Below are 22839 nucleotides of genomic sequence, written 5' to 3'. Positions count from 1 at the left end.
TGTTTACTATGGAAAAGGTATTTTGTTGTGACTGCTGGTGATTACAGCTCTCAAAAATACCCTTATAGCTTTCACAGACTAAAGGTTATTATTTTAGTGCTGTGTCATATTTATGGTTATCAGCCACTGTGATTTATCGGGAAGTAGCGGTCATTATGCAGTTCTGTTTATTTTAGTGCTTCTAATGTATTCCTCAGTTTTACATGCTTTGAATTAGACTGTGTCAGGATTGAGTCATTAAAAGCTTATTCACTCAGTATCGTTAATTCTCAGTGTTACTGATTTTCTTCATTTTCTTCATTGATTTTGTGATGAGGAGCTGTGATACCTTTCTTCTAAGGATTTCTCTACCATCCCAGCAGCCTTTCCACCTGAATTCCAGAGGAAGTTCTTTCCCCTTGCTGGAGAAAGAGCTCTGTTCTGTAGATTCCCAGTCCTCAATAGTAAATGATCATCAGAGCCCCTTCCACTGATGTTTTGCAGGATACAGATTGCACTGAAGAGGAACTGTCATTACAGGTCTTATTCAATAATCATACAGAGTGTTTTTTGATGAAGGCAGTAGCTTGTGGTAGCTTTGCCTCCAACATAAAGCTATCTTCAATTGTATTCATCTCTGACAAATGCATTACCACTTAGGTTTCCTTCTTTCTGCTTGGTTTATATTTTTTAAAATTAACAAACTAAACAATAAATCTGTGATGCAGTGTATGGCTGTGACATTGAAAGTTCTAAGAATACTTTTCAGCATTGCCACTGTGTTAAAGTAAATAAATAAAATTAAAATTGAGATAAAAAAAAAAAGAAAAAGAAAACATTCTAAATAATTCTTTACTTCAGGTCTTGCTAAAGAAAAAAAAGCTGAAATATTTCCATTTATATTATTGGATTGTTTTAATCAATTAAAACAAAGTATTTTTACTTCTTTAAGCCCTGTTCTGAAAGACGTAGCAGAGAAAACATGCTCAGTACTTTCTAGCAGAAGTAGCAAAGAGCAAGCAACAAAAGATTGTATACCAGTCTCTGCTTCTGGTCTAACTGGGTGTGATTACTTATAGATATGTTCCTGGATGTATGCACTCCTTTGTTTTATAAATGAAGTGCTGACATTGTGCCCTCCCTCCCTGATGGCAGTATAAGGTGGAGTACATCCAGTGCCATTTCAGTTCATAGTCTGTCTCTATTTTCTTCTATTTCCTTCTATTTCCACTATGATTACATTTCCCCCCAGCCAGCCTTTATCTCTTTACCACAGTGATGCCTCTTCCAAAGCTGTGTTCCAGGTCTCTACCACATGTGTCGGTCAGGCTCCAGCAAATATTTCTGTTGCCTTGGTGAGAGCATGTATCAAATAAATTCTCTCTTAATCCTGGGACCCAAAAGGGCAGAGAGCTACAGATCCATCATGGGCTTCTCGTGAAGACACTCAGCCTAGCTGTGCACTCTGACACATGGAAATCTCTGCCGTGTCAGGTCCTTTGTTTCTTTTCCCAAACCAGTGATCTTGCATCCCTGTGACAACCTTTGAGAAGCAATAAGTCTGGACAGCCCTTACTCCAGCTTTTACCTACACTGCCATGAGGATACGGAGGTGCTGCAGCCCCTGGATTCACTGACTGGCTTGGGTTACTGGGGCTGGCTGCAGAAACCACAGCTCCTGCTCACACTGCTGGAACCAAAGCCCACTTCCTCTTTCTCTACTAACATCAAGGCACACAAGTTATTCTTCTGTTACATCCCTGGCACTTCTGGCCTGGTGTGCATTCCCTTTGTAAGATGGAGACCATATTTCTCCCTGTGACTCTGTGGTAGATTAATGGATCCACATGTAGCACTCATTGAGCTGCTGACACCATATTCCCTTCGTGATGTGAGGTTTGAAAGCTTCAGGATGGTGATTTCTTCATAGCCAGGTAATACTTTAATGATAGGACAGAACTATTACCCACACAAGAGCCTCCTCTTTGCAGATGTCATAGCAGTGGGGATGTTAACAACATGCTGGCAGCGGTTGCAACCAGGGAGTTTATTGCACATTGCTATACAGTCTTGCATCAAATTTTTCTTCGTAGTGAAATGCTTCATAGCTTCAGGAGCCACGTGGCAGCATACGTCTATCCCATGTCAGGCTGGGAATCAAACCTGCCTTGAACTGTGCTAGAAAAAGACACCTGAGTGTGAGAGGTGATGTTCCCATGCCAGTGAGAAAAAACAGCCAGAATATGCAAGTGGTTGTTCCTCTGTTTTTCTTGTCTATATGGTTTTCTTTTGCTACATCTGTCACCCCAAGAAGTGTCAGTTTAGCCAATAGCCCTTTGGGAATGAGAAGTTTCGAATCAATATCCTGGAACTCAGAGCCATAAAAAATCCACACAGATTGTTTGCCTCAGTGACACTGTGTTCAGGATGTGACCAGTAATACCCACACCATATACTGTAGCACTTTGGCCCTTTTTTTAATCATGGTAAGGGTGCTTGCAAACCAGAACTGTGTGTCAGGAGTCATCATAAGCATCCTGAAAGCTGGACTGTATCATACTGTTGGTTTGAGAGCTAGAACTCAATATTCCAAATTTTGTGGAAATTCTGAGATGGGACTCTTTACCTCAGATATTTACAGTAGAGACCAGACCTTCTGCAGAACCAGATGGTGTCTTGAGTTTCTGTATGGTGTGCTCCTGGTGCTGCCACTTTCTTTTCTTGGAAGTGTTCCTGCCAGTTTCTCTTCTTGGAAATGTACTCAAAGGAAGACACAATGGAATTGTCAAGACTACGGGAACATTCAGCCTAACAGGATCTCTCAGTGCAGAGTATAAGCTTTGCTATAAGATATTCATTTGGTAAACATTTTGAAATGGAGTGAACAGGGACGTCTACAACTACATCAGGTTGCTCAGAGCCCCATCCAGCCTGACCTTCCACATCTCTAAGAATGAGGCATCCACCACCTCTCTGGGAAACCTGTTCCTTGCCTTACTACCCTTGTAAAGTACTTCTTCTTTGTATCCAAACTAAATCTCTCCTCTTTTAGTTTGAAACCATTTTCCCTTGTCTTTTTGCAACAGACCCTGCTAAAAATCTGTCCTCTTCTTTCCTATAGCTCCCCTTTAGATACTGAAAGGTCGCTCTGGGGTCTCCTTGGAGCCTTCCCTTCTCCAGGCTTAACAGACCCAGCTCTCTCAGCCTGTTCTTGTGGGGGAGGTGTTCCATGCTTTGCATAATTTTTGTCACCCTTTTCTGGACACTCTCTAAAAGGTCCACATCTCTCCTGTACTGAGGGCTCAACATCTGGATGCACATGCTGGTAAGGCCTTACCAGCACAGAGTAAAGGAGCAGAATCATCTCCCTTGACCTGTCAACCACACTTCTTTTGATGCAGCCAAGGATACAGCTGGCTTTTCATGTCATGGGGTGGATGTTGGATGGCTCTCCTTGTTAATATCTGCTCTTACTTTATTAGTGAAATAAAAAGTAGGCTTTAAAATACACTCTTATAATCTCACTGTTCTGAACTGATATAAAGAGCTGGAAGAAGAAATTCCATGTGACAGAAATGAAATCCTAGCTCAGATAAAAGCAACAATAAGCTTGCAGATTCCAGTGGGTCAGGAATTCACTCTTCCCTTCTGTGCATGCTTCCAGAAGCATACACATGACTAATTTTAACTAAGTGCAGTCCTGAGTAAGTGCCATCTTCAATAGGTGTTGCCTTTTAGCGGGAGAGAGTTATGCATTTCCTCCTTTTTGAAACAGGACTGCAGTTCAGTGAGACCAACTATGTGCTGCTGTTTCCAGTGGTGCAGTGCCGTGTATGTCTCACAGCAACATTTTGCATGCTCAGGATCATGAAGTTGTGTATTTTGGATGAATAAGTCATAGTGCCCTAGTTAGAGCTGAGTCTAGCCATCCTATTCTGACTGTGCTTTTTCTAGCTTCCGTGGAGGAAAAGTAATGTCAACAAAACTTAAAAGGATCTCTGTTCTCTTATGTGATACTGCTTTATATGCTCTGTTTTGTTAATAGCAGACATAGATAGCATTTTGAAAGCTCTCTGTTGATGATTGCTAGATCTGTGTGTTGAAGGATCATCATAAAAATCCTGTAAGGCAGAACAAGTCCACTGTGAAGGAGGGGAAAAATAAAAAATGGCATGTTCTGAATCTTACAAGGAAAAACTTATTAACGTCAGGCCTCGAACTGCAGCAAATATCAGTGCTGCTGCAACCCAATTAACACTTTAGAAACTGAAACTGAACATGAAGCCCAAGGGATTGAGGGTAAAAGCATCTTGCTTAACAAGTTAGATCTGAATTTTTCGCTGATGAATGAGAAATACACAATTTATGCCTTTTTTCTATGCCTACAGAAATCCAGAGCAAACGTCAGGAAAGGAAGAGAAGAAGCACAGCAAATCCAGCCTACAGTGGACTCCTGGAAACAGAGGTACTTGATCATTCACTTTGCTATCATTCACTGCACTATTTCACGTCAATAAAATGTTTAAAAGTGCTTCTTGTTACAAACATAGGTATGAATGCAGAACCACACATTCACATGTAAAGAGATACTGATGTGAAAAAAAAAACCCAACGATTTTCATCTTAGTAGCTAAGCAACAGATTTTCTCCCCATAACATCACTTGCTTCAGACTAGAACTCATGTTGGTTTTAGTAAAGGCCAAAAGGACCAATTTTATGTGGGATCTAAGTACTCCTTTACCTATACAGATGGTCCTTTTAGATCAGACCTAAAGAACAGAAGTATTTTCAGACTTGCATTTTGTTTTTGAACTGAGAAATATAGATTTATTCAGCACATTAAAATTCCACCTTTAACATTTCACCACAGTTTGGGGTTACTATTTGAACTTCTTACAGGAATAGAACTGATTCACAGCCAGCTCTCCATTTAATTAAGGTCTCTTTGTGTTCGAAGTTCTTAAAGCCTAAATAAAGTGATTTTTCTGTATGTGGGTATCAGCGATGTGAAATTTTTGGCATGCCAAAATTTCAGATTTCTGTGTTTGTTGGCAGATAGCAGACAGATAAGAATAAGAAGAAACCCATCAGTGTAGTGAAGCTTCTTAGTGAATTGACTGTTCTTTTTTGAAAATGTTGGAGATTTTTATTCTCCAGAACATCTCTGGGAATTTGAATTATTCAGAACTCCTCAGTTTTTTGCCACCTACCTCTTCATAGTTAATACTGATGTTCATACATTCAGTGTTTAACACAGTAAAAACTGTAGGCTTGCTAGCACTACATTTGTACTGTCTTCTCTAAGACCTTTTTGTCCCAACAAGTTTATTAGGAAGCAGCAGTTTTGTGGTTGTATTCTGATCAGTGTTCAAGAGAAACACAGTTGTCTTGGAGCAGGAATAGAAGGGGTGATGGAAGAGGCCTGCTACACCCTTAGTTTGTACTTCTCATTGTATCTATTCTCAAAAGCATATCCTGAAGTGAGGGATAGCATGGAGAAAAAAATGTCTGTGAAAGAGTCCTATGGCTGATCAGCTGTGTCCTCATTAGGAGTTGTCATTAAATACTGACCATGGGGAATGCTATTCAAGTAAAATGGAGGCAGATGGTATTTCTCTGATCAATTAGCTGCTCAGATTGATTTGCTAATCAGTGAGTTGAGGTATTTTGTGGCATTTCAGGCATTTTGGTGCAGTTTAATTTACAGTTAGTCTACAGAATGATCTTTAATTCATGATTGTTTAAATTGGAATTGCATATAAATTAGACTTTCTATTTGCCAAAGCCCCTGAAAACGGCAGGAGCTCAGCCTCTGTAGTAGTGATGTTGACTTCCTTGATTACAAAACTGCGATCACAGTCTTGTGTCTTCAGTTGAATGTTGTGCATCATTTTTGAGTTTGTTTTTTTTTTTTCCTAAAGATGTTTCTGAGATACCACGTTGTTTTCCCATTGTCAGCATCTGGGTTTGTTTGTTTGTTTGTTTTCTGGTTGATTGATTGGTTTGGCTTGTCTTTTTTGTGGTTTTCTTTTTTTTTTCTTTTTTTTTTCTTTTTTTTTTTTGGTGGTGGATTGGTTGGTTGGGGTGTTTTTGTTGTTGTTGTTGTTGTTTTGCATTGGGAAGGGTTACTTTTCAGGCTGGATATTTTTGAAGAAAGAAACATCAATTTAGTATTCATTAACACGCTGCCGGCATCTATGTATAAAAGAACAGTTTACTCACCACAGAATAAATCATTTATTAGCAAAAACCTTCTAATTTTCCTTCAAGCAGAGTATAACAACATCTGATGGTACTGTTTGCAGTCCTGCTGTACAAGGGTGGTGTAGAGGAACAATTAGAGGTTATGTAGACTGTTAATGAAGCCCAAGTAGCTATTGACCAACAGCTTTTACAATCTGATAGGTTGGTGATGGACTGCATTACATCTCTGTTAACATCTCAGTCATGTTTCCAGTGGGTTGTGTTCGCAAATTTGAAGTTCTTTGGTGACCTCAGTAGTTTGAAACAACTACCCACTCCTAAAGGATGTGCATATTCACTTCTGAAAGAGAAATATTTAAGTTGGACATTAATGCGTTGCTTGCAAACAAAATATATTCCAGCTAACTGTGGGCAAGTGTCATAGAAGGTAGTGATGTGTTTCTGCAGGTGGGAAGTCCATCACCATTTCACCACATGCATATAAAGGTGTCATCTCACAGCAACAATTTATTATGCAGTTTTTCCTTTATAGATATTATTTGCTAGGTTTGGAGTTACTGTTGCTGTTGCCTTGAGCCTCTGCAACGTAGCCTGAAACGCAATCAATAACATTTGCAATTTGCATTTCTCTTGTTAATAAAATCTAATAAAACTGCTCCATGAAGAAACTGTTAGAGAGGTAAATAAGGCAACCGCTTATACAGCTATGTTAGGGGTTAGCAATGAATAATCTAAAACACTAAACTGGCTTTTGGATACTTTGTTATGTATGAGAGAGCTCATTGAAATTATCTGTGTGTAACAGCAAGAGACAACTCGAGCACTTTTCAGTAATGCTATGGTACTATGGTTTCTTTTCCCATCCAGCGGAAACGTCTTGCATCTAATTTTTTGAATAACCCCTTGTTCCTTTCAACAAGAGGTAAGCATATTTTTATGTGTATATACTACTATTCCAATTACATGTTAAATATTTATTGGTAGGATTTTGTGTGAATTACTACTAGGATACCATTGGGTGTAATTCTGTGTAAGAACCCTGAACTTTTTAGTGTGGAGTGAATGTAGATGCTTTTCCTGCAAAAAAAAATAAGGGATAAAGCTAAAGGTTGGAACTGTGTAGAAACGGATCCAAAGTCTCTGCAATCAGTGGTAGATCTGGTCTCTAGCACTGTAAGCACCATGCAGTGAGAGGACTGATTCAAGAAGCACTGCCAGCCCCAAGTGCTTAAAAACATGTATTGAAAATTGGATCTAAATTTAACTGCTATTCTGGACCTTTCATTTGCTTCTTTCTGTCAGCTTTAAGAAACTGCTATCTACTTTCAAAGGCTAGAAATTTACCTTACTATTTGCCTTAAAAACAGTGTCCAAAACCCACAATTTTTCTCACTGTAAGAGCTGGAGCAATGAAACTAGAGTTGATGGCCTACAGGATGCCTACCGATCTTGTACTTCAAGAACTTCAGATGCTGAAAGTTTCGTGGTAAAATCCTTGAGAATGAACAACTGAGAGGAGCCATTTGAGATGATAATTAGCTCATGTGAGGAAGCTCATTCCTGGAGAAATGTGCAGCACATAGAGAAGGCAAAGTATTGACAGGTGGGAGATGAAACAAAGAGAACACTCAGTACAATTTAATTTTTTAGATGAGACCCATATAGGATTTTAAAAGACAAAGCAAGAAGCTTGAGCTGCATTTCAAAAGAGGAGAGAAAGCCAGTGGAGGAATTTTCATATGTCCTTGCCCTTGTGTTGCCTTCATAACTTAGGTTTTACTGTGGTGTATTAGAGGCAAGGGACAGCAGGATGTTCTTTTTCTGATCCAATTACTATTTCAGATTTTGGAGCATTTGTAGTAGTAATTTCAATTAAGACTTCAGTTAAGACATCTTTTGGGGGGTTTCTTGTTACACCTGTCAAGTGTCATGTTTAGAGCCACCTTTTTGGTCCTGCCTTGAATTCCTGCACCATGAGATCACCAGCTGAAATGCTGTGGTGCTTCTCGATATTCAAAATGTAATGTTCAAGATGCAAACAATTGGCCTACTTACCATATGCCTTTAGTGCCTGAGGTCACAGAGGATGCAAGGTTATAATGCAGTAAGCAGCCACGATGACATGATTCTTAGCAGGAGCCATGCTCACGTAAGCCCAAGTTGAAAGAATGTTATCCCTGGCTCAGTTTCATGTAAAATCAAAATTACTATCTGTCTTATCCTGGCACTTGCTTTTCCCTTGTAAACACGCACCTGGAGAGAATGGCAATGTTATCACTGGGTGCCGTTGTGCAAGATGAGGTGTAAACTCTGATCTGAAGTCAGTCACTGTCCACGGACAGCTTGGAATAACAGAGATGTAGATGTCTGCCTATAGTGGACTGCTGATTTCCCCTTCTGCTATAAAACGCTCCTTTAAAACATTCGTCTTCAGTTTAATTGGACATATTTTAAAATGTCAAAAACTTTACATCAAACCTGAACTGAAAAGAGGAATAAACAAATAAAAAAAAAATGCCTATGAAGTACAGGAAACAACTGTCATTTCCAGAAATGGAGAGGAGAACAATTCTTGTAAATTTCCAGCGAAATGTCAATTAATCAAGATTCATTTATCTGAAAATGTCTTACCTGAAATGAGGTCGCATCCCCTGACATACATCATTTGTAGAAGAGACTCTTCAATTACCAAGGCCTTGTTTGTCTGAATAACATTTATGTCCCCTGAGTAATCATGGTGTCATATAACGAAGGATCTGTGTGTGTGTTTTTGCATATGTGAAGTGACATCTGCAGATTTTATGGAACTCATTGCCAAAGGATGCGACAATTGTTGGAAAAAGCTGACAAATTTATGGAAGAAGAATCCTTTTAAGGCTGTTGAATATAAAGGTGAAGATGCAAACTCCAGTTTAGGGAAAGCCATAAACTGCTGTTAGTCTCTGGGAGGATACTCTGGAGAAAAGCAATTTATGCTGTGCATGCCCAGTTCTTGCACTCTAAGCCTGGGCAGCAGCAACATGGGATATTGTTAGCAAAGGACCTTGGTCTCTGTAGCCTTTGGTCTAACTTAGGTGAAGCTGTTCCTTTGTTCCTATGTTCCTGTTTGTTACGTATGTGTGAGCACAGTGTGTATGTGTCTTCACCTGTACATGTACAGCTTCCAAGCTGCTCCGTACATGTGAGCGCACGCTGGGGCAGCTGTGTTCCCAGCTGTGATCAGAGTGGGAGCTGAAGAAATTAAGGACAAAATACTAGTTTGGCTGTCACCAGATCAATCTGAAGAAAGGCCATCAGCTTCTTTCACTGAAACACTGTGTCATTTCTCTTATGAGTCAGCAGCAAAAATCACGAACCACTGCACTTCCCATAAAGCTATTAAAAATGTCTCAAATCTTATTTTTGGGCTAAAGCATAATGAATTTCATGAATATTTTTTAATGAAAAGCTTGGCCTGTTTTGCAGTGAGCTCTGGTGGTTCTTTTTCCTATCAGGCTGTGAATACCGTTCATCCGAAGGTCAAAAAATCACAGGGATTTGGGTGGGAGTAGATTGATGATAAAGAGCTGATGAAAACACAGAGCTCACTCCCACAAGTGGCTGAGCATTTTGGCTATGAATCAGCCGAACATTTATATAGGTTTAACAGTAAGTCGGTAGCACCATTTCTGTTTCCCAAGTTAAGCAACCGCATAAGTGCCTTGCTGGTGCACGGCCAGGCAGTTCATCACCCAGCAGGCTGAGGTCCTTAAGGAAGCCTTCCAGATTGGTGATGTGCAGAAAAGAGTTCCACAGGAAATTTCTTGAAAATTTCAAGTAGACTCTGTGCTTCTCATACAGTGGCATTTTGGTATCAGACCTTTGGCCACAGGGCTCCTGTGATGTATATTTGAAAATCTCAATTTGAAAAATACTTACTGGTGCTGAATTTTGGCAATGCCCTGATCTCCTGCATCTCAGCTTGACTAAAATCCTTTCCTTCCCATAGCTGAGAACTAGCATTCATTTCAGCATGTATTTCCCACTAATCTGTTCTCTGCCCTTTTTCCATATGCTAGCAAATGAGGATCCATTCTGGAAGGTAGGTGTAGCAAAATTTGTGTATTACAAGTGTCTTTCTTCATCACTGTGTAATTCAGTGCTTTCTTCAGATTACTGTAGTCTCTACCAAGGTACAGGATTGCAGTATTCTCTTTGCCTTTCATTCTATTTTAGTGAAACATTCCTCACTTGACTAAATCTTTGAGCCTCTGAGTTAGAATTTCAGAGGCATGATCTTGTGGGCTTGCATGAGCAAGACTGGAATTTAATCCCTTTGTAGAATACCCCCTGAGAAATTGCTAGTCCAGATTTGTGCTTTTAATGACCATTTTAAGAAAAAACGAGTGACCATTATATGTTGTGTAGATTAAATCTCTTAATCTTGAGTTTGAATTTTTTGAGTGAATAAGTTTAAAACATTAGTCTTTTGGAGAGCTGTTCTTTTGACAGCACTGATTTAGAATTCAGGATATAAGTCTGGCTAAAATTATCATGAAACATTATAAGGAATATCCCTAAAAATGAAAAAAGTGTGCTTTTGAAATTAACAGAGGTGCAACATTATTATTCTTCCTTCTGGAAAAGTACTAGGAAAAATTAGATTTTTTTTATATAATGATTCACAAACCACAAGAGTTTCAAAATCAGATTCTCCTTTATTAAAATGCACTTAATTATACAAAGAGTAATTAATGTTGCCGCTACATTAGCATAGCAATTTACTACATGACATTGTAACTTTGTTGATGAGTCTTAGTTCATGGTATGTATTGCTTCAGACAAAGTGTTAATCAGTCTTGTTGGAGAAAGGTTGTCAGATTCTGAACAGAAAACAATCGACAACAGGGAGAATAGAGGGCTGGAGGAGCCCTCTGAAGGAGTTTACAAAAGAAGGGTACGTGGGAAAAGACTGTTCTCAAGCATACAATTTTCCTAGCTGCTCTTCGAGGCAATGTGCATAAAACATGGAACTGTGCTTTTTCCCCAGAAACTTTTGCTTGCTTGCTTCCTTCTGCTTTGGACTTGAAGGACAAGCGATCCACACTTTGACCCGTGCTTCAAAATAGAGCTACGCATGGTGATATATGAGTCAGATACACATTATCAAGAACAAGTGAAATAATTCCTGCATTACAATCTGGCTATATTAGTTGATTCTCTGCTCTGTTTGATAATTTGATTCTTATTTTTTCTGTTAAAATGTATGGAACTTGCTTCTGGCTCATTTGTTTGCATTTGTTGCTTTCATACACCATTATTTCTCTTGTCTTCTACAGTGGCCAGGGTGCTTCTGACAAGTTGATATGTCTTTGAGTGAGACTGGCTGCTGTAGTAGTGTCTGTGAGTGCTACCCAGAAAGAAGTGCCTGGTGGGTTGACTTGATCCAAGCCATCCTTTCTTTTCTCTTGCAGAATGAGATCCACCATGATGAATACTGCACTGCTTGCAAGCGTGGCGTTAACTTGCAGCCCTGTGGCACATGTCCCAGGGCGTATCACCTCAACTGCTTGGACCCACCCCTCAAAACTGCCCCCAAGGGGGTCTGGGTCTGTCCAAAGTGCCAACAAAAGGTAAGCTGCATGGGGCATAGCACACCAAAAAGAGAAAATAGGAGAAGCATCAAATTTGTGTACCACTAAGCTAAATTAGCCTGCATCACAGTTTTGGGGACCACATTAGATAGAGTAATACTGAGAGAGTTTTTGTACAGTTTGCAGCATTTATTTCTGGTATTTTTATTGTACCAGACTTAAAACATACAGTGAGTGCCTAGACTCACCATAATCACATCTGCTGAGATTTGTTCTGGAAAAAGATTGAAAATGTCTCTTCATTTTCTTTGTTTCTCTTCATTACCAAAAAGCCACCAACACGTATGTTGCAAAACAAAAAATATAAACATTATGGTTGAGGGAGATTGCCAGAAGCAGAAGCTTCACCAGCAGATCTGAAAGCTATAAGGAGACCACATCATGTTCTTTAAATCATGTTTATTATATGATAGTTATTGATCATAGCTATGATCAGAAGTGCTAATTTATCTAATTGCTGTGAATAACGCTGATTGCAGGAAGAGTAAAATAATTACTAAAACAGTACAGTGTCACTAAATTGTAGAGTGGGGGCTTAGATTTTGAGCCTTAGATTTGCATTTTGCACTGAGATTACTGTCTGTTACCCTTTGAAAATATTGAGGGGAAATTCTAGCATGAAGCTGTAGAGAACAGAGCAGTCCTGTGTTAGATCTACACAGCTGTGTTTTCTTGTAAGCCCCCAACCTCTCCTACAATATTCCTGACAGCATGAAGGTCTGCTGATCAGGGGCTGAGAAATGTTTTCTGGTCATGGCAACAAGAAGCAGAGGCTTTGTTACCCTCTTCAGTACTGGTTGATCAGTTTAGAGATGTGGAAAGGAGTAAGGCCCAATGGAGATTGTTACACAAGTTACTACCTCATTACTTTTCATCTTCTGAATTCTGAGACAGGAACTCTAGAGCTGGTCCTGCAGACCCATGAGGATGAAGGAAGAAAAATATTAATGTATACCTTTGTAAAGTCCTAACTTTTTGTTGTTTCCTGGGCTTACAGGTGTTAAAGAAGGATGACAATGTGCCATGGACTGGAACTCTAGCTATTGTTCACTCCTATGTCACTCACAAAACAGGTAGGGATTGACATGGCTTTTGAGAAGGGATTCAATACCATTTTTTTTGAGAAGGGGTCAATACCATTTGACTCCTTCACAGCACTGATATTAAAGCAGTGTTGCAATGCGACCAGTTACCAAAGCACCATATGGAGCTGTGGCTGAGAACAGCAGGTGGCTTTCTCTTGCCTTCTCTATCTCTGCTCCTTCTCTAACTTCTCTATTTGAGGAATCTGAGATCAATCTCTGAGGACTTTCACTCAGTGAAATTTCACTCAGGCTGCCATGAAAGTGGTGCCTTCCTGGTAAAAGCGCTGAAAATGGGATTTTGAGGCACAACTATATCAGACTAGGAGGCAGAAAGACATACAGTTGAGTCTGCAGTACACTGCAAGACCAGTATCTCAGTATTGTAGTAATACCAGTGTCTAATTATTTTGGCATTATTTGGTATCAAAGTCGTTAGTATCAAATAATGTATGATTGTACATTGACGATTACTTGTTTGTTCCCTGTTGCACTCTTACAATGGGCTGTTTAGGGCATTACAGTGTATTTGAGAGGAGCTTTGCAGAAGTCTGGCACTGTTACGGTCTGGGCTTTTCACCCAGAATCACTGAACCTGAGCCCTTCCAGGTGGCTGACCTGTTCCTAAATATCATTCACCATTTTTCTTGGAGACTTCAGGGCCATATGTGGTCCAATCATTAATTCTAGTTCGTTTCAAAAGCACGTGGTAGCTTTTTGGATAGTTTTGTGTGCTACCCTTTTGACAGAGACACATCCATGCAAATAGAAACTCCAGGTTTATTCAGCTGTACCTGCAGACAAAAGGCTACTGATATCAGAAACTCGCCTTTCAAAATACATGCTTGGTATTGTCAAGTACACAGTTTTACTATATTACCTTTTCTTAACTTGTACATCCTTAATGTTATTGTTCCAGTCAAAGAAGAAGAGAAAAGAAAGTTATTAAAGAGAAGCAGCGAGCTGAGGAGTGAGCACAGACAGTTAGAAGAAAAAGATCGACTTCTCAACAATGCAGTGAAGGTAGGACTCCTGACTGATGACTCAGTCTCCCGCAGAGATGTTTATGAAGACTTTATGCTTGAAAAACTGATATTTTGTGGCTAGAAGATTATTTATGCTCCCAAGCTACAAAAGTTCAAGTGTGTTTGCACTTCTGTCTGAGGAAAAACATGGGCTTCCTTTATGCGCAAAAGCAAGCTCCTTGGGCAGCCTGAGAGGAGAAATCACCAGTGACTGAATTGCCATTGTAGACATAAAAACATAAAATAGGTGTACCTGTCTTCCCTGTGGTACCGCACACAGCTCTGATCTGTCCGATGACATTAAGGTACTTCCATCCTCCAGCTGAAAAGATCAGTGTGTGCTCCAGTGGTAGCTGCTTGTCCATCAGCTCCAAAACTCCTGAGGTCAGGTAGAAGTAACAATCCTTATTTGCCTTTGAGGTTGAATTGTGTAACAACCTCTCCATGAGTGAAAATGAATTCATAACCATTTTCTCTGTGATTTCGTTTCAAACTTAAGGTTGGCTGGCGATGTCTTCCACATGTACTGTGCTATGAGGGCCAGTGTCTGGCAGTAATGGCAGGCCTATTCCCTGTCCTCCATAGATGAAGGAGCTTATTTGGTACTAGTTTACCTCATGCCCACTCTTAAGGGGTAGCTGTTAGTTTGTGTGGCAGGCTCAATAAATATTTGAAACTTCTTTACTCTGGAAGAATCAAAGTGGCAGCTGCAGGAGTGACTGGTCACTACTTGTTTTACCACTGCAGTTACCCAGAGGAAACATGATAAAATATTTATCACATTTAAAATAGAATGGGAAGGAAAGCAATAACTTATTAAAAGACATCACAGCGGGGAATATTCCCTCTAAGTGTGCACAGCCACCATCAGCGCTAAGGGAAACAAACATATGTATGAAGAAGTGACTGGGGTATGAAATATCTTCAGTGGTTAGGAGAGTGCAATGGCATGAGGTGTTCACACAAAGAAAGGCATTTGGGGATGGGTTCCATTATCGGGTTTATGTCAGTACTGTCATAGTCAAAAGATTTCTATATAAGCAGAATTGGGTTCTTTCAGTGGGAAAGAATTTTTTAAATAGTAAAATCAGCTGATGATTATATTTACTGGAGATATATCCTCTTGAAAGGAGAAAAGCAATTAAAGGTGTTCCAGTGCAAAGTAATTAATTCCTGACATCTTCCTTGACAGAGATTTACATTAAAGAGAGAAGTTGTAAACATATACCAGGTGAAATGGTATTATTTGTTCAAAGCAGAATGTGGTGCATCTTTTACCTGAGATTTCATTTGTAAAACCCAATCATTGAGCAGCTCTATACAATGTCTTTTTGAACAACTTGACTTTCAGGTGAACATTTCTCACTTCCCCATAGCTGTAGGCTCCCACACTTCAGGTAGCCAAAGAGGAGTCTGCAGATAAGTCACTGCCAGGTCTCTAAGACCAATGGGAGAAGGATACCAGGAGGTGTCAGATGTTAGAGGCCACCATCCTCTTCTACCTAGCAGACAGGCTCAGGTGTTTCATCAGTCATTTAGTCCCTTGCAGGCCAGATGATGTGCGGTGGATGAGATGGCAGCTGCAGCAGTACGGAACTACGGAAGGGAGGTTTATAGATTCTCCCTCTTGGAGAAATGGGTGATTCAAAATACTTTTGTTTAGCTCCTGCTCTCATTCTCATTTTCATGTAGGTTTGCATGAAATGTTTCAAGTGATGGTGGGGTACAGTTTGGTCACCCTGCAGGTAAAAGAATTTCTTGTGACTGTTGTTGTACAACAGTAGGGTCTTAGATTAAGTTTTCTGCCAAATTATTGATATAATGTTTGAAGAGAACAACTTACGTTCACAGTGCTGGCTCCCTAGTCTCTGTAGCAGGTACAAGATGCACGGTGGTGATGTTTGTTCCCTCAGGACTCTATCAGTGCCCTTGTCTAAGACATAGAGACCCCAGCACTTCCAGTAAAACAGCTAGTGGTGCTCCCAGGGGTCAGTACTGGATCCAATCTCTTTTAACATCGTAATTTGGATCTTCATCTCCTGGATGAAGGAATAGAGAACTCCCTCAGCAAGTTTGCTGATGGTATGAAGCTAGGATGAACGACTGACATGCCAGAAGACTGTGCTGCCATTCAGCGAGACCTGGACAGGCTGGAGAACTGAGCAGAGGGGAACATGATGAGGTTCAACAAGGGCAAGTGTAGAGTCCTACGTCTAGGGAGCAATAACCTCATGCATCAGTACAGGTTAGGGAATGACTTGCTGGAAAGAAGCTGTGTGGAGGAGAACTTGAGTGTCCTGGTGGACAACAGGTTGACCATGTGCCAGCGTTGTGCCCTTATTGCCAAGAAGGCCAATAGTATCCTGGGATGCATTAGAAAGAGTGTGGCCAGCAGGTTGAGGGAGGTTCTCCTCCCCCTGTACTTTGCCAGGTAAGGCCACATTTGGAGTACTGTGTCCTGTTCTGGGCTCCTCAGCTCAAGAAAGACAGAGATTATCCAGAGGAGGGCTACAAAGATGATGAGTGGTCTGGAGCCCCCTCTCTCTCTTCTGAGAAAAAACTGAGAGCCCTGAGACTGTTCAACCATGAGAAGAGAAGGCTGAGAGGGGCTCTTATCAACACATAAAAATATCTAATGGGCAGGGGCCGGGTGTGTGGGCCCAGGCTCTTTTTGGTGGTGCTCAATGACAGAACAAAGGACAGTGGGCACAAACTGGAACACAGGAAGTTCCATACGAACATGAAGGAAAGCTTCTTTACTTTGAGGGTTACAGAGCACTGGAACAGACTGCCCAGAGAGGTTGTGGAGTTTCCTTCTTTGAAGATATTCAAAATCCACCTGGATGCTTTCCTGTGTAACTTGCTGCAGGGAACCAACTTTAGCAGGGGTTGGACTTGGTGATCTCCAGTTGTCCCTTCCAACCCTTTTGACTCTATTTCTGTGAATCCCGTGTCGATGACATCTCTGAATGCAGGAAGCTTGTTACAGGGTGCAGTCAGAAATGTTCTCTGAATGCATGTGGACATGGGTGAAGGCTGTTATCTCAGACAGCTGCTGCTTTTGCTATCCTCACAGGAGAATGTAACTTCATTTGAGGAGGACGTGCACTCAAGACACAAAAGGATGTTTTGAGAGATGTTTGACACCAATCTGAATGCATTCTCAGCCTTCCCTTCTCTCTCTTTGTTTGACAGAAATGCTTAGAGCTAAAAAGCAGCCTGTTAGCCCAGCAGAAGGGGACTCAGTCATCGCTGGAACGTCTCCGAACCCTCATTAGACTGATACAAAACGAGCAGATGATTCAGGTTACCATGACGACCACCACCACCTCGTCCCTGCTCACCATGCCCTGGATCAAGCCCTCCTCGGCCTCCGCCGCCATGCACCAGGCCTTGCAGCACTCGCAGGGCCACAACTGACCGGGGCGCCACGGGACAGCCGTGGAAGGGGGACAGATTTTGCACCCGGGCACGAGGAGAGAGGGGACAGACACAGAAGAAGGAAGGAACGGTCTCGGGCTTTATACGCACTGGAACTTGCAGGCCCATCGGTCCCACTTGTAGTCGCTGTGGCGGCAGCTTCCCAGGGAGCACAGCGCACTGCAGCGTTGTTTGCCGAGACCTTCAGTGCTTATGAGATTTTTTTGTTATGTTGGCCTTAATGTACTTATGGCAGGATGAGCAGGAAGAGCATGGCCGATAGAAAGGAAGTAAGTGGAATATCCTTTTAGTGGGGAGCAGGCGGTTTTGCAGTTCTGCTTTAAGGGGGGAAATTAAAATGCAAAGAGTTAGTGAGCTAGTGGGTATGTAGTTGGGCTGAGAGCTGTTTGTGGGAGGGACACTGGTGATGTCAAAGGAAACTGAGCTACTTAGGACCTGACATGGATTCTTTATCAGAGGAACAAGGTTGGCCCCACTGACTCGGGCGAGCTGAAGCTGGGGCCGCTTTGACCAGAATGGACACTCACAGAGCCTTCAAAACAAAAGATCCTTTTTTTCAGTATTATTAAAGTTGAGAATTGCAGATATTTAAATAAAGAAACTGTATGAAGTTAGCATTTCTAGTAAAATATTGAAGTATTTTCATGCTGATGCTTCTGTATATGCGTTCCGAAGTATTTAAAGAAGTATGACTGTAAAACTCCTTACTTTTTTGCAGGTCCTTTTTACTTATTTTGCTATTGGTGTATTTTTCTCATGGAGTTTTTGTGCAAGATTTAGCATAAACCATAATAGCGGATATCTTTGGCAGATTGGGTTTCATTTTTTAAACAGATTATTTTGGGTTTTTTTGTTAGTATTTGATTTTTTTTTTTTTTTAAGAAAAAAGCAAATAAATATTCTGCTTTTTGTTTCTTACCAGTACAGATAAAATGCCAAAAAGATAACTTCACATTTTTGTACTGCGTTTTTATTGTTAAAAGTATGTATTTTTGTTTTTAATTGTTATCATTTTCTTTTTTGCTCGCGGAACTATCTGCCAAAATGGTACAGGAAAAAAAAATAACTGCCTCATGGGGTTGTTTCTCGTACTGAACAATATCAAGAGCTTTGGGGGAGGGACGGGCTGTGGCAAATTATAAGAGTTTGTTGGTTGTTTTTTTCCTCTTTTTTTGGAAACTTGACTCCTATTTAAGGTTCTGTTGGCTCTTAGCACACTGGGAAGTGCGTGGCATTGGCCTGGCAAGCCCTCGCATGCCTGCTGTTTCACCTGTAGTCTTCCTGACCCCACGGGTCCACCCGTCTTCCCCAGCCTCGTGCTGGACGGGGAGTGAGACGGGCACCCGGTTGTCTCAGCATCACCCCCACCAGCTGCCCATCGCCTCTGTTGCTTATGAGTCCTTCATCAGTTAGCGCAACAGGTACTTGAGGAAAGCAAGAAGCCACCAGAGCACGGCACAAGGCTAGTCTCTCACATCAGCATATCACATAGTGCCGAATATCTTTTTTATTTTTAGTAAAACAAAAAAAATAAATAAACCACACGCGAGGGACTGGCTTTTTCCATCGCCCATCACTAGGCAGCACACGGTCCCTTCAACCATTTTCACAACTCCGGGAGAAACTGTGCAGTACTATAACAAATCTATTTTAATACACAACACTCGGTTGAACAAGATTTTTATATTCTTTTATCGATGAACAAAGTGAACTAAGTAAAACACAATTGTTATACATTGGTTATTGTATGCCTATTATGCATTCTAACGTGGCTTGCAATGTAAATGTTTTCAGGTTTAATGATTTTTTTTTTCCTTCTCAGACAAATTAAAAAAATGAAAAGTGTGAAAGGTTGAGTATGTGAAGAATTTCTGAAGAAGTGTCTTGGACTGTTAAAAGTAGTTATTTTGAAAAGGGAACTGTCCAGTGGATAGTGTGCATAGAAAAAAAAAAGTGTTTGTCTTAAATATGCCAATGTAGTTTTACTTCTTTATGATGCATTAAACTTGATTGACAATTTAGTAGTCAATGATGTGCTATTCATTGCTGATTTTCCCATCCTTCTGCCATTCCTGGTGCATGTGGCATGCAGCATGCAGGCTGCTGGAAGGAGACGTGCTGCAGACCAAGGACATGTCACAGCTCTAATGGCAGCTTGGCAGCTTTGGGCTTAGACCTGTGCTTTCAGAGCAAATGCTTGGATGAGAGAAGCAAGCCCACTCCGCCAAGCCATTTCTAAATCCCTGTGTAAATACACTAATTGAAGAATGATAGATTAGATCCCTTGCAGGAGTTGTCTGTCATCTGGCAGATGAAAGGGGCAGAATTTCAACAAAACAAACTAAATTAAAGCAAGCCAATGTTAAAGTCCCATGAAACCCACCGTGGTGGATAATGCTTACATGGAGCAGCAGGCACTGCACTGACACTCGCGCCTGTTGGGTAAGGGTGGGTTTTGCAATAGGAAATTGTCATCATCATCATCCTGCCACCATCTTAATCCATAAACCGTGCTCTGTGCTATAGGACAGGAGCCAATTACGGTGCTCTGCGTGTTGCCATAATAATTAATAAGGTTGCTAAGACTTGTAGGCTAATGCCAGCCTTTAATGTTCAAGAGTAATTTAAATTAAGGTTTTGGGGGAGATTTGTACAAGTGCTGATGGCTGCCATGCTCCTTGCTGTGGCCCTGGGCTCCAGCTTTGACGAGAACTGGGAGCTGTGGGGTTCCCTCCTTCCAAGTACAAGTTATTTCTGAAGATACACCACACTTCAAAGCTCCAGAGCTCTTTATTTTAACATGACAGACTGTTTTCGGTGCATGGGACCTTTTCACATGCCGTTAGTTATCTCGTGGAGGAGCTGCTCTTCAAATAGCTGTTGGAATGAAACGTTGTCGCTGAGCTTGTCACTTTTCTATTTGCACCTCTTCAAATGTAATTTTGCCCACTCTTCCCTCTCTCACTGCTGCCCTTTCCTTAGAAATGAGAAGAAAAGGAACTCTTGGGAAGCAGCATAGAGCAATGTTAGTCCTTTCTGGAGAGCAGAATGATGAGCACCAGCAATTTGAGGCCATGCCAGGATGTCTTCAGGCTTTGTCATTGCAGGAGAAGCCACTGTACACCTGGATGCCCTCAAAGATTATGGGGTGAGCTCACAAAGCCACACATTTGTTATATTTACGCAGCAATCAGTGCCAGCATGCTTTGTGCCCTAGATTTAACAGAAGTGTCAGGCCAGCTAGTGGCTTTGCTTCTGTTGTTAGGCCTCCTCTTGAGGATGACAGAGCCAACTCCATAGTAGCTATATAGGAGTACATTCTGCATAGGAATTTGTCCTACATAGTTTATTCTACACATTGACATATAATTGCATGCTGGCTTCCGAGCAGTTTGATGGCCTATTAGTAACACTTAAACTTGTAGAAGGGTGCATTATAAGCTGATGCGTACTTTTTGTTCTGTCTTCGGCAGGTCCTCTGTAGTTGAAGTGAGAGGTTATGCTGAAGTGAGTGGCAACAGCCACATCAGATGGAACTCTGCTCACTTTAATCAGATTTTGCCAGCTGCAGCTTATTTTGCTTAGAAAATGAAGGCTGGCTCCCAAGATCAATCACTAGCAACTGACTGGTGCAAACAGGAATGCCAGCCTCTGCTTCTGTAAGCCACTTTCAAGTTCATCACGGTGCATATCATTAAAGCAAAAGTTTTGTGATTTCTTTTCTGCTCCCTTAAAAAAGCAATCCTAAAAAATCAAATTGTCAAGATGGAAAAAAGTACTACAAAGCGTACATAGGCATGTAGTGATGCTAGCCAGGAAGAAGAAAGCAAAAAGCTTCCATTGCTCTTTGAAGTTGTTTGCATTTGTATGGCGGCTTGCAGATAACTTCTGTGTTGTTTAAACGCAGCAGAAATGCTACACCCCAACCTTTGATTATCAGCCTTACTCATTAAGCATTTACCACAGAAATTTTAGTTCACTTCTGCATTTCATCTCCAGAACGGAGATGTGACAATAGCCTTCTCCCTTTGATATCCGTACAGGGAAAGGACTGACTGCTGCCAGCAGTCTGGTTGCTGTTGATGAAGCAATCTGCTGAGCTGTGAGCTTTGACATGACCGTGTCAGCTTTCGTGCTTCATCCACTCTGTGTGGAAGCAGCGCTATCTCATTTGTTTTCGTGCCGTTGTTGCCTGCCAGGATGCCGGGCTGGAATCGTGGCCAAACCACTGTCTTGTAAATCAGCGCCGCACGTGGCTTCCTTACTTTCCATTTGAGAAGTTCTGCAGCAATCGTTTCACCAGTGAGCCCAACAGATCATCAAGAATTACATCTGTCCCTCCCTCTGCCTATGCGCACTGAAGTACTGAAACCCAGGGCTGTGGCTTAAGCTGCACCTGCTTGAGATGAAAGGGCTGTGCCGCGGCCAGATACAGGACTGAGCATCCCCACATGTTGCACTTCATTTGGCTCTATCTCCCTGCTGGGGCCACTCCTGCCTCATTTGGCTAGGGAAATCTTATTGCTTTGTCTGAGCTAAAAGAAAACAAACACACAGGTGGTGGCAACAAACTGGGAACAGCAAAGGTCCGGTTTGAATTTGGTATTGTTTGAAGTGCACATGCGTAACTCACAGAAATTTTCTCATTGTTTGAAATTGCCTTATAAATAAATGTGTTGAGCCACTGGCTACTTTTTACACTTTTCTCCTCCTTTTTGATTGCTTCATGACTGCAAAAAATGAACTGAAGGGGTCCCACTCACAGCCAGCTTGCAGAGGTAGCTCCACCACCACCACCTGCGGAATCATCTGGCCATGTCCAACAGTGAAGGTCATTGAAACTGCGCAGAAGTGAAATAATAATGAAACAAAAAAGACAAACCAGAGCTTTTAATCTCACTCTATGTGTGCTTTGCTCTCACACCCAGCCAGATAGATTTCACCCTTTGCGGATTGACAGGGTGCTCCCTGATCTGCATTTACCCCACAGAGCCCCCTGCTAAACTAGAGCTCCCTGTGCAGTGTTCACTGTGGCCATGGTTGGAATTCAACCAGCTGTGGAACAAGAGTTAAGAGCAGCTCAGGCTTTGTATTTGTTCCCAGAGTCCCCTGCTATTTTGGATGACTCGATGTGTGTGGCTTTGCAGCCCATTCCTATCAGTTTTCTTTTCATGCTGGCAGTAGACATGAGGGCTCAGCCTGTGTGCTGCAGTACCTCTCTTGTGCCCTCTTATTTATAAAGAAAAAAAAAAAAAAAGGAAAAAGAAAAAAAAATCATTTCAACTAAATACATCTGGAGGAAGAAAAAGACTAAAAATAAGACACCCTCCCATCATGATTTTTCTTTCTCCCTACCCTAAAAAAGCTCATAAAGAAAACACCTTGGAGCTCTGCTCTGGTCTGAGGAGCCCAGGCAGGTTAGTGGTCATTTTGCTGTGGTTGTCAGGCTGTGATCAACACTGCATTCGCCTTAT

General features: G+C 41.3%; 1 protein-coding gene across 3 annotated transcripts in view; it reads left to right on the top strand.

Annotated features, from left to right (window-relative positions):
• The window catches only part of PHF21B (PHD finger protein 21B), a 161783-nt gene extending 139720 nt beyond the window's left edge, over positions 1 to 22063 (top strand). For all 3 annotated transcript variants that reach the window (XM_046943894.1, XM_015291043.4, XM_040703199.2), the window contains 7 exons: positions 4368 to 4444; positions 7052 to 7106; positions 10243 to 10265; positions 11638 to 11796; positions 12815 to 12890; positions 13819 to 13922; positions 17120 to 22063. In XM_046943894.1, the coding sequence (XP_046799850.1) occupies positions 4368 to 4444; positions 7052 to 7106; positions 10243 to 10265; positions 11638 to 11796; positions 12815 to 12890; positions 13819 to 13922; positions 17120 to 17344 (719 nt within the window). In that variant the 3' untranslated portion in view covers positions 17345 to 22063. The remainder of the gene's footprint in view (positions 1 to 4367; positions 4445 to 7051; positions 7107 to 10242; positions 10266 to 11637; positions 11797 to 12814; positions 12891 to 13818; positions 13923 to 17119) is intronic.
• Positions 22064 to 22839: the final 776 nt, after the last annotated feature.

This window comes from Gallus gallus, chromosome 1 (assembly GCF_016699485.2).
Source record: "Gallus gallus isolate bGalGal1 chromosome 1, bGalGal1.mat.broiler.GRCg7b, whole genome shotgun sequence".
NCBI lineage: Eukaryota > Metazoa > Chordata > Aves > Galliformes > Phasianidae > Gallus > Gallus gallus.
Note: the sequence above shows the minus strand (reverse complement) of the source record. Positions and strands in the feature narration are given on the sequence as shown.